Source organism: Pygocentrus nattereri, chromosome 20, assembly GCF_015220715.1.
Source record: "Pygocentrus nattereri isolate fPygNat1 chromosome 20, fPygNat1.pri, whole genome shotgun sequence".
In the NCBI taxonomy this organism is placed as follows: domain Eukaryota; kingdom Metazoa; phylum Chordata; class Actinopteri; order Characiformes; family Serrasalmidae; genus Pygocentrus; species Pygocentrus nattereri.
The window spans coordinates 13,163,707-13,177,144 of record NC_051230.1 but is presented as its reverse complement, the minus strand read 5'-3'; the positions used below and the strand labels follow the sequence as shown (position 1 = coordinate 13,177,144).

Here is a 13,438-nt window from a genome sequence, read left to right as displayed (position 1 = left end):
CGATAGCAATATTGAAATGTTGGGTACCAGTCGATAATGATGTGGTTCTCAGTTTTTGCCTTTTACAAATTCAGTGCTTTAAATGAGATATTTTTAAATGACTCAGTTCAGTACGCTATCATGCTCAAACTATTCAAATACCCTACTACACCACAGCAAACATATAAAGCTACACAGTGTAAGTGTGTGCTATTTCAGGCTAGATTTGTTACATTATTTGATTGATTTTTTTTTTTCCACCCAATAATGCACTAATGTAATGTTTTAAAAAGGCTCTGAAATATTATGAGCATAATTTATTTCAATTCAACTTAAAAAACTAATAAGGAACAGGAGATTCAAACTATTAGTAAAACAAATGAATAAAATAAGATAAAAGCTGTGTACTTTGTGAAGATTTGTCATGATAATGATAACTTATCAACATATAGTCTTACAGGTCCAGATGTGATCTTGTAATGAGAATACACATTTGGGGAAAACTTTTTATACTTTTGTGACAAATTGCAGCAAAATCCAGGAAATCCTCTCAGGCCATGCTAACTTATGTTACATTCATGGACTAATGATAGGCTTGTTGTCCGTCAGATGCTGCTGGCAAGTACACCATCACTAACTGCTCTGAGCCCAACCATCAGTAGTTTGAGGGGTTTTGGAAACTCACAAGTTATAAGTTTACCTCATATTTACCCCAAACACCTCATGGTTGACCCTAGATGATCTCGTTGCAAGATCATGTGTAGCCCTGCAAGACTAGTTATTAAAGAGCCTCCTAACATTCAGTATGATGTGTGTCGTATAATGTCAATGAATATATGAATACTATGATCTGTAATAATGTGATCTGTAATAATTTGAGGAAAATCTACAGATACTGTACCCTTAACAAAAAAAGTCATGCCATTTAAGTCATGCCAGTGAGGAAAAACTTGGTTCTATATGCTGTTAGAAATAAAGGTTCTGTGCAAGGTTTTTTAACTGTGAATGTTTTTCCAGGTGAAAAGTACATATTTGCACCTTTTCATTACCTCGTGTTTTAAAACAGAACAATAAAATAAAAAGCCTGGAAATGAGAAAGGGTGTATGGAGTCAATACAACTTAGACAATGTAATTTCAATGGATTATGGTACAATTATGTTCCCTGAATAAAGGTACTGAGATATACCATTGAGGGTACCCCCCTAGTGACAAGAGGGACACTTCCCCAGTAACAGTTTAGTACCTATATTTCTGAGAATGTAAAGAACCATTTTTGTAGTACAGATGTGCATGAAGAACCTTTTTAAAGGTTTTAAGAACCTTTACATCATGTAAATAGTATACACCAATTTAAAAGTTCTTGCTAGAACCTCTTACTAGAACTTTAAAAAGGTTTTCCCACATGCACATCTCATTTACAAAAGTAGTTCTCTTAAAAATATCAATTGAAAGGTTTTTTAGGGAACCTAAAGTGGTTCTTTTATGGTGTTGCACAAAGAACCCTTTCTAGCACCTTTTAGAATGTTTGTCCTGTGCAAATAAGCCCTTTTAAATGCATTGCAGCTTACATTACTGAAATGTACATGAATAGTGAATAGTTTCCCAAAACAGTCTTACAGACTCAGTATATTATGCACACAGAGTGTATAGCCATAACCTTTTCAGTATCAGCCATAATCTCAACAGCCTCTACCTCTGATTGCTCTAAATAAATGGTGTTAGCCTGTGTTAACTCATGTGAACAGGCCATAAATGGGGATCAACGTTAAGTGGCTACTGTCATGACTTCACGCCCATTCCCCCTTCTCTTTCTCTCTCACCTCTTATCCTCCTTCCTCCCATCCTTATGTCCTTATGAGCTATCAAGCTCTCTCTCTCTCTCTCTCTCTCTCTCTCTCCCCCTCTCTCCCTCTTTCCCTCTTTCCCTCTTTCCCTCCCCCTCCCTCCCTCCCTCCCTCCCTCCTCAGTATTATTTATTAATTGAGTTGATGTTTTTATCCCCAGTCCTCCCCTCCCCTGCTGGTTTGTGTATGTCAAAGCGCCACAAATTAGCCCAATGTATAGTGCAGAGAGCCCTAGCTAATGAGGGGCTGTCAGCGAGGTGAATGTGCGGGAATTAGCATGGCGACTGGGCTGAGCAGGAGAAGAGAGAAGAGTGGAGGGAGGGCATATTTCTGTTTATTTGCAGCAGCTATAGAACTGTTACAGAAAAACAGCTCAAAGGAATTATGCTCTGCCTGCTGCTTTGTGGTGTGATTGGATTAAGGGGAGAGTCTCTGGAAGTGACGTTGCTACAGGTGTAACTGTTGTGTAGCGCAAAATTGTTTCTAACAGGATGCTTTGAGTATTCATGATGTGACAATTTGGATAATGGCCTGGTTTTGTGGGCCTTTATCTTGACTCCCTCTTGCAATTAAACCTAGTTTTTGACTAAACTCGAATGTCAAAATCCTTTTAGTCTAGGTTTAGAATTAAACTGCGTCTGAGAAACAAGCAGAATAAGTTTTGGAATACAGAATAGGCTCTGCTTGGTTTGTTACTCTTTCATTAAGTCCACTATCATTGTTTGACCTCAAGTATTCCCAAACGTTTTTAGAGTAGTACTGGGTTGCTAACATAATTAATAGTGACAGGACTACTTTACTGTAATATACACCTGAGTGCAGTACTTCGTCCTTCCTGAAGACAAGATGCCTCTTTGTACAGACAATTTAAAATGCTGACGTTCATTAATTATTATTATTATGAACCCTCAGCTATTGGATGAGTCTGAATGCTTACTGCTCTCTGTCTCTCTTGATTCATTTCAGTAAACACCTACCCTCCCACTAAAATGGCACCACACTGGAAGTCACTGGGACCAGCTCAGACCTCCTAATTAATCAAGAAGCGGCCAGAATTAGATTATCTGTAATGGGAGACAATGTGCTTCAGGTTGAGACAAAACATGGTGGCCTTGTGCGACAAGCTGTGGCCTGTATGAGGTTTTAGTCATTGCTGTATCAGTGTGTACATGAGTGCTTCTCTGGCTTATCTCTCTCCCTACGCTAAACTCTCTAATTAATACGTTGCCGCGGATGTTTGAGCACGCCGGAATGCGTGTGTATGGACAAAGGGCCTACTCTGCCATGGCCGGTCGCTATCGCTGTGCAGTGTAATGTTAGAAGTCAAAATAGGCCGATTCATTTGCTCGCGTGGAGCTAAGTGCATTCTTGGCTCAGGCAGTGGCGGGGCTGTGTATGCATGGCGTACGCCAGGGAAGCCATTTGTGATGGGCCAATGTTACTGCCCTGTGTCTTAGTGTGAGGCTCTGGCAACCTTATACCTCCACCACTTTGTGCTTTTATTTACATCTCTCTATCTTTCTCTCTTTCACTCTCTCTGTCCTCTCATTTAATCTGTTTCATGATGACATAATGATGGATAAATGATTGACCCATATGTGCTCTGTCCACAGTCACTTTCTTTCACAGTTACGCTTGTGAGGTTGAAGTTTTACAGAATGTTGGCAAAAATTCCATTAAACCCAATGAATTTGTTATGATTTTCCAATTTGAATCTTAGACTAAATGTCCGCACAAATTTACTATTTCTACTGTTTACTCTTCTCCATTAACAAGGTGAAGTCTCAGTACTGTTGTTGATTATTTTAATATAGAGCATGAATGTAAAGAACAGAAAACTGGCTATTTATTTATTTATTTTTTGTTATGAACTACCAATTCAACCAAGAAACATATGAATATACTACACACTTCAGTAGCCTCTTGAATAATAGTTAATCCTGTTACACAAAGCATTTATTAGCATTTCCATTGCATTCTGAATTCTACTGAATATGTACTCATGTTCACACTCATGTATTATCTCAGTGCATTCAACAATAAAGACAGTATATTCATGTTATGTCAATATATATATCACAATTTGCTTTTCTGAGCTTATTGTGGATATCAGTACTTAAAGAACACTAACTACATGTTTAATCATCAGAGCAGTCCTTGTCCTTGTTCATTAGATTTAGTGCAGCAAAGTTCATTAGATTTAGTGCAGTAAAGTTCATTAGATTTAGTGCAGCAAAGTATGTGAAAGGTATATTCATAGTTTTGACAGCATTTTTTAAAAATGTAGCACTACTCTGAGAGCAGAAAAAACACACACATATACATATTTATGTATACACAGATGATGTTCATGATGTTTTAGCATATACTGTGAATTAAAACTTGCTATAGACTTCTTACTTTCTAGAATTTTTCTTTCCATGATAAATGTTGTTGGGAGTGAGCTTTACAGATACAACAAATATCAATGCCACATGATGTAATACAAACTTTATTATACAACCCCAATTCCAATGAAGTTGGGACGTTGTGTAAAACATAAATAAAAACAGAATACAATGATTTGCAAATCCTTTTCAACCTATATTCAGTTGAATACACTACAAAGACAAGATATTTAATGTTCAAACAGTTAAACTTTATTGTTTTTTTGCAAATATTCACTCATTTTGAATTTGATGCCTGCAACACATTCCAAAGAAGTTGGGACAGGGGCATGTTTACCACTGTGTTACATCACCTTTCCTTTTAACAACACTCGATAAGCATTTGGGAACTGAGGACACTAATTGTTGAAGCTTTGTAGGTGGAATTCCTTCCCATTCTTGCTTGATGTACAACTTCAGTTGCTCAACAGTCCAGGGTCTCTGTTGTTGTATTTTGCAAATCATAATGCGCCACATGTCTTCAATGGGAGACAGGTCTGGACTGCAGGCAGGCCAGTCTAGTACCCGCACTCTTTTACTACAAAGCCACGCTGTTGTAACACGTGCAGAATGTGGCCTGGCATTGTCTTGCTGAAATAAGCAGGACGTCCCTGAAAAAGATGTTGCTTGGATGGCAGCATATGTTGCTCCAAAAACTGTATGTACCTTTCAGCATTAATGATGCCTTCACAGATGTGCAAGTCACCCATACCATGGGCACTAACACACCCCATACCATCAGAGATGCTGGCTTTTGAACTTTGAGCTGAGAACAATCCGGACAGTCCTTTTCCTCTTTGGCCCGTAGGACTCGACATCCATGATTTCCAAAAACAATTTGAAATGTGGACTCGTCAGACCACAGGACACTTTGCCACTTTGCGTCAGTTCATCTCAGATGAGCTCGGGCCCAGAGAAGCCGGCGGCGTTTGATATATGGCTTTTGCTTTGCATGGCAGAGTTTTAACTTGCACTTGTAGATGGAGCAACGAACTGTGTTCACTGACAGTGGTTTTCTGAAGTGTTCCTGTGTCCATGTGGTAATATCCGTTACAGAATGATGTGGGTTTTTAGTGCAGCGCCGCCTGAGGGATTGAAGGTCACAGGCATTCAATGTTGGTTTTCTGCCTTGCCGTTTACTTGCAGAGATTTCTAAAGATTCTCTGAATCTTTTGATGATGGACTGTAGATGATGAAATCCCTAAATTCCTTGCAATTGCACATTGAGAAACGTTCTTAACCTGTTGGACTATTTGTTCACCCAGTTGTTCACAAAGTGGTGAACCTCGCCCCATCCTTGCTTGTGAATGACTGAACCTTTCAGGGATGCTCCCTTTATACCCAATCATGGCACTCACCTGTTTCCAATTAACCTGTTCACCTGTGGAATGTTCCAAACAGGTGTTTTTTTGAGCATTCCTCAACTTTCCTAGTCTTTTGTTGCCCCTGTCCCAACTTTTTTTGGAATGTGTTGTAGGCATCAAATTCAAAATGAGTGAATATTTGCAAAAAACAATAAAGTTTATCCATTTAGGTTATATTGAATATAGGTTGAAAAGGATTTGCAAATCATCGTATTCTGTTTTTATTTATGTTTTACACAACGTCCCAACTTCATTGGAATTGGGGTTGTAGAAATAAAGTGTTTTAGTTTATCAGCTGCTATTCTTTTCAAAAACATATGCAAAAATATTACAATTTGATGTACAGCATTTCGGAATAAAATTCTTCAATTACTTAGTGGCTAGTAAGACTATGGAACTAATATGTGATAGTATAGCTGTGACACTGATTTGAAACAATATAACCATTATTATGAAATTAATATGTAATATTATGACTATGAAATGTATTGTTTTATCTATGCTTATGAAGCCAATATGTAATATTATAACTGACTGTGAAAGTGATATGTAATAATATAACTATAACTATGTAACTACCATATAAAATAATAAATAACTGTGAAACTAGTGTATACATTTTGTAGTTGAGAGCGAGATGTGGAGCCTTTACACTATAAAGGGTTAAATAAATGAACATTTTTGTTCTTTCCTTTCTCCCTCCCTATGGCTTCCTCACGTCCACTCTGGCATTCAGTTTACTCTATAGACGACTGAAGAGGAGTGTTGCATTTGTCTAGCCACTCTATCACTAAACTAAACACGCTGGTATTTCCACACACACAAACACTCGCACACACACACACACACACACACACACACACACACACACACACACACTTGCATGCTCACACTCCCGAATTTGTAACAATGTGTGTGGGGCTGCCAGAATAACAAATAGGCCAGGCAGCCCATGCATGCTAATGTTATGTTGTAAGCAGTTTTGTTGACAAGTGCTAATACTTCTTTCATACTATCATCAAAAGCGGCTAATACAGCAACCATTACTCCCTCGCTCACTCTAGCAGACATGATGGATGGTGACCTTAATACGGGTTAGCCGAGTTTTTGAAAGTTAAACCACCCATCATAAATCACAAAATTATTACAATGCACTTTAATTGGTTAAGGACTGTTTATTTCCTAAAGAGCTTGAAAAAATTAGGTTTCGGCACTTTTTAATTTGCAGAGTGCATTTTCATTACGAATGGCACTTTAATATTACCCTCCTTTGTCATGCAAAATATGCAACACACTGGCAATTTATTAATTGGGGGAGAAAAAAATGCATGGCAAGCATAAACCTATGCATTGTTGTATTTGTTGTGAACATGTGTGATGCATGGCTGTGTGTATGCGATGCTTGAATGCGTGCGTCTACTAGAAGAGGAGACACTTCATGGTTGGCTCCTACAAAAAGAGTGGGAGCCAACGCAACCTATTTTCTCCATCGTGGCATAAAGCTAATTAGCACAGAGTAAACATGAAGGGCTTTTGGGTAATTGTATACATGCCAGACTCAAAGGCCTGGGTTGAGTCCTCACGTAGGAACATAAAGGCAGAACCTGAGAAACTCCTAAGATGCTGTGCCAGGCCTGTAATGCAGCCGTTTTCAGAGTGTTGTAAACATGCCTAAGGCTTTGGATGCTATTGAGGTTGAGTGGAGTTTTGCTGTCTGTATTGGGGGGTATTACAGCAGCCTCTGAATTATGTCATGTTTTTTGCCCCCTTTGCAGTTTAGATGATGCATGATCATAATTTATAGCACTCTTGGCACACACGGTAATATTAGGACTTTCTAGCTGTAATACACAACACTGCAAAAGTCTTAGGCACCTAAGTAAAATGTTTATAACCATTTATCTGGACAGTAACTGTATTTTTGCTTTAAAAAAAACATGTAAACAAACAGAAATACATACATTTCTGTTTTCATAAAAGTAGTTGATATCTTTTAAGCTAGTTGGAGGAACACAAAATATTGGTTAAACTACTATTTTCTGTCAATATGAGTTTTTTTCCTTAATGGTAATTACTTTTCCTTCCTTCTCCCCCTACCTTTCTCTCTCTCTCCCTTTCTCTCTCTCTGTCTCTCTCTGTCTCTCTCACTCTCACTCTCTCACTCTCACTCTCTCTCTCTCTCTCTCTCTCTCTCTCTCTCTCTCTCTCCCTCTGTCTCTGTCTCTCTGTGATGTTTGGTGTTGAAGGGACGTGAGTAGGGCACACCCTACATTCTTAGATGGCACTCATCCTCCTCCTGTCCCTCATTTTCCTGCCTGTCACTCAGGCGACAGCCTCAACAGCCTGGCAGACCAATCAGGCGCTGTCTCCTGGGACACTTTGTCACGCCTTTAAGGATGCATGACAACGTGCTGCTTGATTTCCCAGTGGCCAGCCACTGTAGCCCCTCAGTCACACATATGTATACAGAGACCAGAGACCAGAGACACACACAGACTGCTGTGCCAGTCCCTTGACAAAAGTACGGACTAAGAACTGCATCCCTCTTCCCCTCACAATATGATGTTAATGTTGTCTGCTCATAGTACAATAAGAATCAAAAAGAACATTTACATTGAAGTTTGTAAGTTTTTGTCAGGTCACAATTCTGGGTTCCCTCTGGATTTACAATGAAAAAGTGACTGTTTAAAAAGACTCAAACGTGGTAGGATGTCAGCTTTAATGTTTCTGTACTAGGCGAACCATACAGGGACCACAGCCACCCTTTAAATATAGCAGCCCAGACAACGAATATCTTCCCTAATGATGATTCTCTGTCAGGTCTCTAAAACCCTGTTTACGCCTTGTCACTTCATGGGACTAGTGTCTGGATTGTATCCTTGTAAGATTTTAGCCACATGCATTCAAATTTAGTAATCGAATACATCTTTGTCAAATGAGTCCAGTTAGTTGGACCGAAATGCACTGAGTGTGGGATGGAATATGCCCAGCAACACTACGTTGCACCCAGTTTTTTATCTAGTCAGCCTCTTTGTCTGCAGTTTATTTTGTACAGTAGCATCTGTCCATATTACTATTAAGCATTTAGTTTCATACAGTCCCCAATCGTGTGTGCTCCTTCAATATCTTCTTTGCTGTCACAGACCATGCACTCAATGACATACTGCAGTGGGGGAGTTTTGGTTGTTCTGTGAGGGGTGTTGGTTGTTGTATTTGTCTTGGAGAGACAGATGTTGCATTTGATTACAGGTAGTGAAGATACTTCTGTGCATTTCAGATCACATCATCAGTAAAGATGAGTGAGCCAGTAGCACTGCCCACCATAGCTGCCTATGATACTGTGTTTCACAGGTCATTTCATTTTCTGCCTCTGCACTTTCATCACATCACTGCAGAGCTGGTTAATCTTCATTTCTTTTTTGTCCTTAAGGGTTTGTCCCACAAACATTTTATCTACAATGTGCAAGCTGGCCTTTCTATTTTTGCCATGCTCATGTATTCACTTATTATAGTAGAGTTATTGTACTTGTTATAGTAGAGTAGAGTGATTCAACAAAGACAAAATTCACATTTTCCCATAATCTTCCTTTAAGATGTAATGACTCTTCTGAGTTTTGATTACATCACTGTGTACCGGTGGGCAGGAAAAATAATATTAACCAAGATTCTCATGTTTCACCTCCTCCTCCCACCTGAGTGAACATGCTCAGCTAGCTCAGAGACTCTGCCTGATACCGTTTTTCACTGGGAAATGTGCCACGGGGACAGTTGAACAGTGTCTTATGATTTCAATGTTATGATTCACATTGTCTCTAGCAGACTTCAGATGAAAATGCCACATCAGGAATCAACTGTAGACCTTTTGTCACCTCTCTTATGCATGAAGGATGCAAATAATGCATAGAGAAGTGGGTGTATGCCTATGTACACTGCTCAAAAAAATAAAGGGAACACTTAAACAACACAATATAACTCCAAGTAGATCAAACTTCTGTGAAATCAAACTGTCCACTTAGGAAGCAACACTGATTGACAACCAATTTCACAGCAGTTGTACAAATGGAACAGACAACAGGTGGAAATTATTGGCAATTAGCAAGACACACTCAATAAAGGAGTGGTTCTGCAGGTGGGGAACACAGACCTCTTCTCAGTACCTTTCTGCTTTCTGGCTGATGTTTTGGTCACTTTTGAATGTTGGTGGTGCTTTCACACTCGTGGTAGCATGAGACGGACTCTACAACCCACACAAGTGGCTCAGGTAGTGCAGCTCATCCAGGATGGATGATCAATGCGAGCTGTGGCAATAAGGTTTGCTGTGTCTGTCAGAGTAGTGTCCAGAGGCTGGAGGTGCTACCAGGAGACAGGTCAGTACACCAGGAGATGTGGAGGAGGCTGTAGGAGGGCAACAACCCAGCAGCAGGACCGCTACCTCCGCCTTTGTGCAAGGAGGAACAGGAGCAGCACTGCCAGAGCCCTGCAAAATGAACTCCAGCAGGCCACAAATGTGCATGTGTCTGCACAAACGGTTAGAAAGTGACTCCATGAGGATGGTATGAGGGCCCTACGTCCACAGATGGGGGTTGTGCTCACAGCCCAACACCGTGCAGGACATTTGGCATTTGCCAGAGAACACCAGGATTGGCAAATTCGCCACTGGCGCCCTGTGCTCTTCACAGATGAAAGCAGGTTCACACTGAGCACATGTGACAGACGTGACAGAGTCTGGAGACGCCGTGGAGAGTGATCTGATGCCTGCATCATCCTTCAGCATGACCGGTTTGGCAGTGGGTCAGTAATGGTGTGGAGTGGCATTTCTTTGGAGGGCCGCACAGCCCTCCATGTGCTCGCCAGAGGTAGCCTGACTGCCATTAGGTACCGAGATGAGATCCTCAGACCTCTTGTTAGACCATATGCCGGTGCAGTTGGCCCTGGGTTCCTCCTAATGCAGGACAATGCTAGACCTCATGGGTCATCTGGGACATCATGTCTCGCTCCATCCACCAACACCACGTTGCACCACAGACTGTCCAGGAGTTGGCGGATGCTTTAGTCCAGGTCTGGGAGGAGATCCCTCAGGAGACCATCCGCCACCTCATCAGGAGCATTGTAGGGAGGTCATATAGGAACGTGGAGGCCACACACAATACTGAGCCTCATTTTGACTTGTTTTAAGGACATCACATCAAAGTTGGATCAGCCTGTAGTGTGTTTTTCCACTTTAATTTTGTGTGTGACTCCAAATCCAGGCCTCCATTGGTTAATAAATTTGATTTCCATTAATGATTTTTGTGTGATTTTGTTGTCAGCACATTAAACTTTGTACAGAACAAAGTATTCAATGAGAATATTTCATTCATTCAGATCTAGGATGTGTTATTTGAGTGTTCCCTTTATTTTTTTGAGCAGTGTATAAAAAGGAGTATGAGTCCTATGTGCTTCTTCATATATGGATATAAACACTTAACACTTTTTCATTGTAGTCAGTCTAAGTTGAAGCATATGCTTTTTCCCTCTAATAATATTGAATGAATATGATGCAAATATGTATGTATGTAAAACTATACACAAACTGTATCATATTTGTAGGTGAGTGAGCATGCTTTTTTTAATTAATAAAACTGTGGAAAGCTGTTTGTTTTTATCTCAGATGTCTTTATGGAGAAGTGAATTATTTCACTTACTCACTAGCAGCTCTGTGCAGACTCAAAACATTTTACACACAGAGAGCCAACAGTGTCCTACTTAATCTGATTACAGACTTATACATACAATATTTTTTTAAATATGAGTCAATTTCCATGGAAACTGGTGGAATAGGGCCTAGGGGGCTTGCTAAAAGAGACTAAAGCTGACATTTTACACTTTAATCTCTGTGTTTTGCTTAAAACAAAGTTTGTTTGTTGGTAAAACACCCAACGTTTTGTTACTTTTCACATTGCAGATTGACTGCACTGTGCAATTACTTATGGACATATACTTAGAGCAATGCATCTTTCAATGATATGTCAGTAAAACCCACCTGATGTGACCATAATTCATACAGTACACATTCACTGTGTTCATTATCCACCAACATTCATAGCCTCATTCATAGGTCACGCAGTTAAACTCCCTGAACACATAAATGTTACATTTAAGCATTGAGTCTTCATTCTCTGTTGGATTGGAATTGCTGTATTTGGCAAAAAATAGCCACATGACTTTTATCCATAGTCCTCAGTCAACTGTCATGGACAAACAAGGCCCATCCGCTTTGTTTAGGAGCTTTTTGGCCCTCTGTGCTTCTGCTAGACAACTAGAGAAAGCGATTTTTAGCCGCTCTCTAACTCAATCAATTGTGTGGCTTTTTATGTACTGTATGAAAGGCGGACTTCAGTGCTGGAGCTTTTTCATGGCTGAGGCGCAGGCCACGGGACAGAAAGCCTCTACAGTAAAACCACAAAGCCCTGCATTCCACAATATCACAAAATTCTCTTCTCTTTCTCTGTCTCTCTTTCACAATGCCTGGCTGATGGAACAGCGGCAGCTTCAGTGATGCTTTGAAGAGAAAGAAGATGCCTCTCGAAGGCTGGTTAAAAAGGGAAAGCACAAAGTTATACAGTCATGCCAGTCAAGTGCTATAATCCCTACAAATGACTAACACATTGCTGTGGAAAGGCTAAGTATCTATTAAGGTGTTTGTTCATGAAAGGCGGTGATATTTGGCGACGGCTTTTGCAAGCATCGCAAATGTATTTTGGTTTTGTGCACTTATCAGCCTCTATATGTCTCAGTCAGTTAGAGCAACTTGAAACACCAAAATAAACTCTCTAGCACACCTTGCTGATAGATGTGTTTACCAGTCAGACAAAGGTAAAGGGGAATAATCCATAATTATTTCTAACACAAAAAGGTTGTTTATTCGTGCACTGTAGCATTAAAGCACTGTGTTGAAGAGATACTAAATTAATTTGCCAGGTGTAAAAGCTTCTTGGACCCCAGCTCTTATGACAGAGTAATCCTGTGAAGAGAATAAGCAGCCTTCATTGAAAGTTGATACATTTTTTGCAATTCAGCTTTTCTTGACATTGGCATCTTCAACTTTGTGAAATGTCAGGTAAATCGCTGAGGTGTGTGAAAGGGTTTTTTTTGTCATTGCTCTGTGACTCTGTGACAGCTTTTCTGGAAGAAGGCTCTGTTTATTTAAGTTCAGCATTTGGCATGGCAGATTATAAGTACAAAGATTTGAATATGACTGGGATTATGGTTACAGCCTTCTTCTTTCTATTGTTGAGGTTCTTCTAAGCAACAAAATAGCTCTTTTTATTCTGTGTTGTGGCAGTATTGCTGACATATAAAACACTAAAGGACACAGATGCCTTGTACGGTGTGCAGTGTTTGTATATTTGTAGCTATTGAGCTGTTTTGTCTTATCTAAAATACATTTAGTCTGAGTGTAGACCACAAGTATGTGCATGAGAAGGCAGAGCATGAAATGTGACTTGAGGATGCAGCAGTATGTGATTGCAATTCACCCAAAATTAACATTCACTTGACAAAGGCTGGCCATTTACTGATTTTGCTTTGCTTGCAAAGTGGAAGGGTTTTAAAGGTGCACTGAAATAATCTCAGGACTGAAGAGAATGTGCAGGTTCAGTGATAAAGAAATAGAGAAGAAGGACTTAAGAAATGAAGATATACATACATGTATATATATATATATATATATATATATATATATATATATATATATATAAACATATTTCAGATATATATATTCGGGAAACAATAACACAGAAAATTGGAGCAAAGGGAGTCACTTGGAGTCAATTGTTATTATTA

General features: G+C 39.7%; 1 protein-coding gene across 5 annotated transcripts in view; it reads left to right on the top strand.

Moving 5' to 3' along the window:
* kiaa0825 (KIAA0825 ortholog) overlaps positions 1-13,438 on the top strand; it is a 180,071-nt gene that overhangs the window by 138,747 nt on the left and 27,886 nt on the right. For 2 of the 5 annotated variants that reach the window (XM_037531361.1, XM_037531360.1), the window contains exon 20: positions 12,138-12,254. The exons of the other annotated variants lie outside the window; for them this stretch is intronic. In XM_037531361.1, the coding sequence (XP_037387258.1) occupies positions 12,138-12,240 (103 nt within the window). In that variant the 3' untranslated portion in view covers positions 12,241-12,254. Of the gene's footprint in view, positions 1-12,137; positions 12,255-13,438 lie in introns of those variants that run through there. 5 annotated transcript variants of the gene reach the window in all.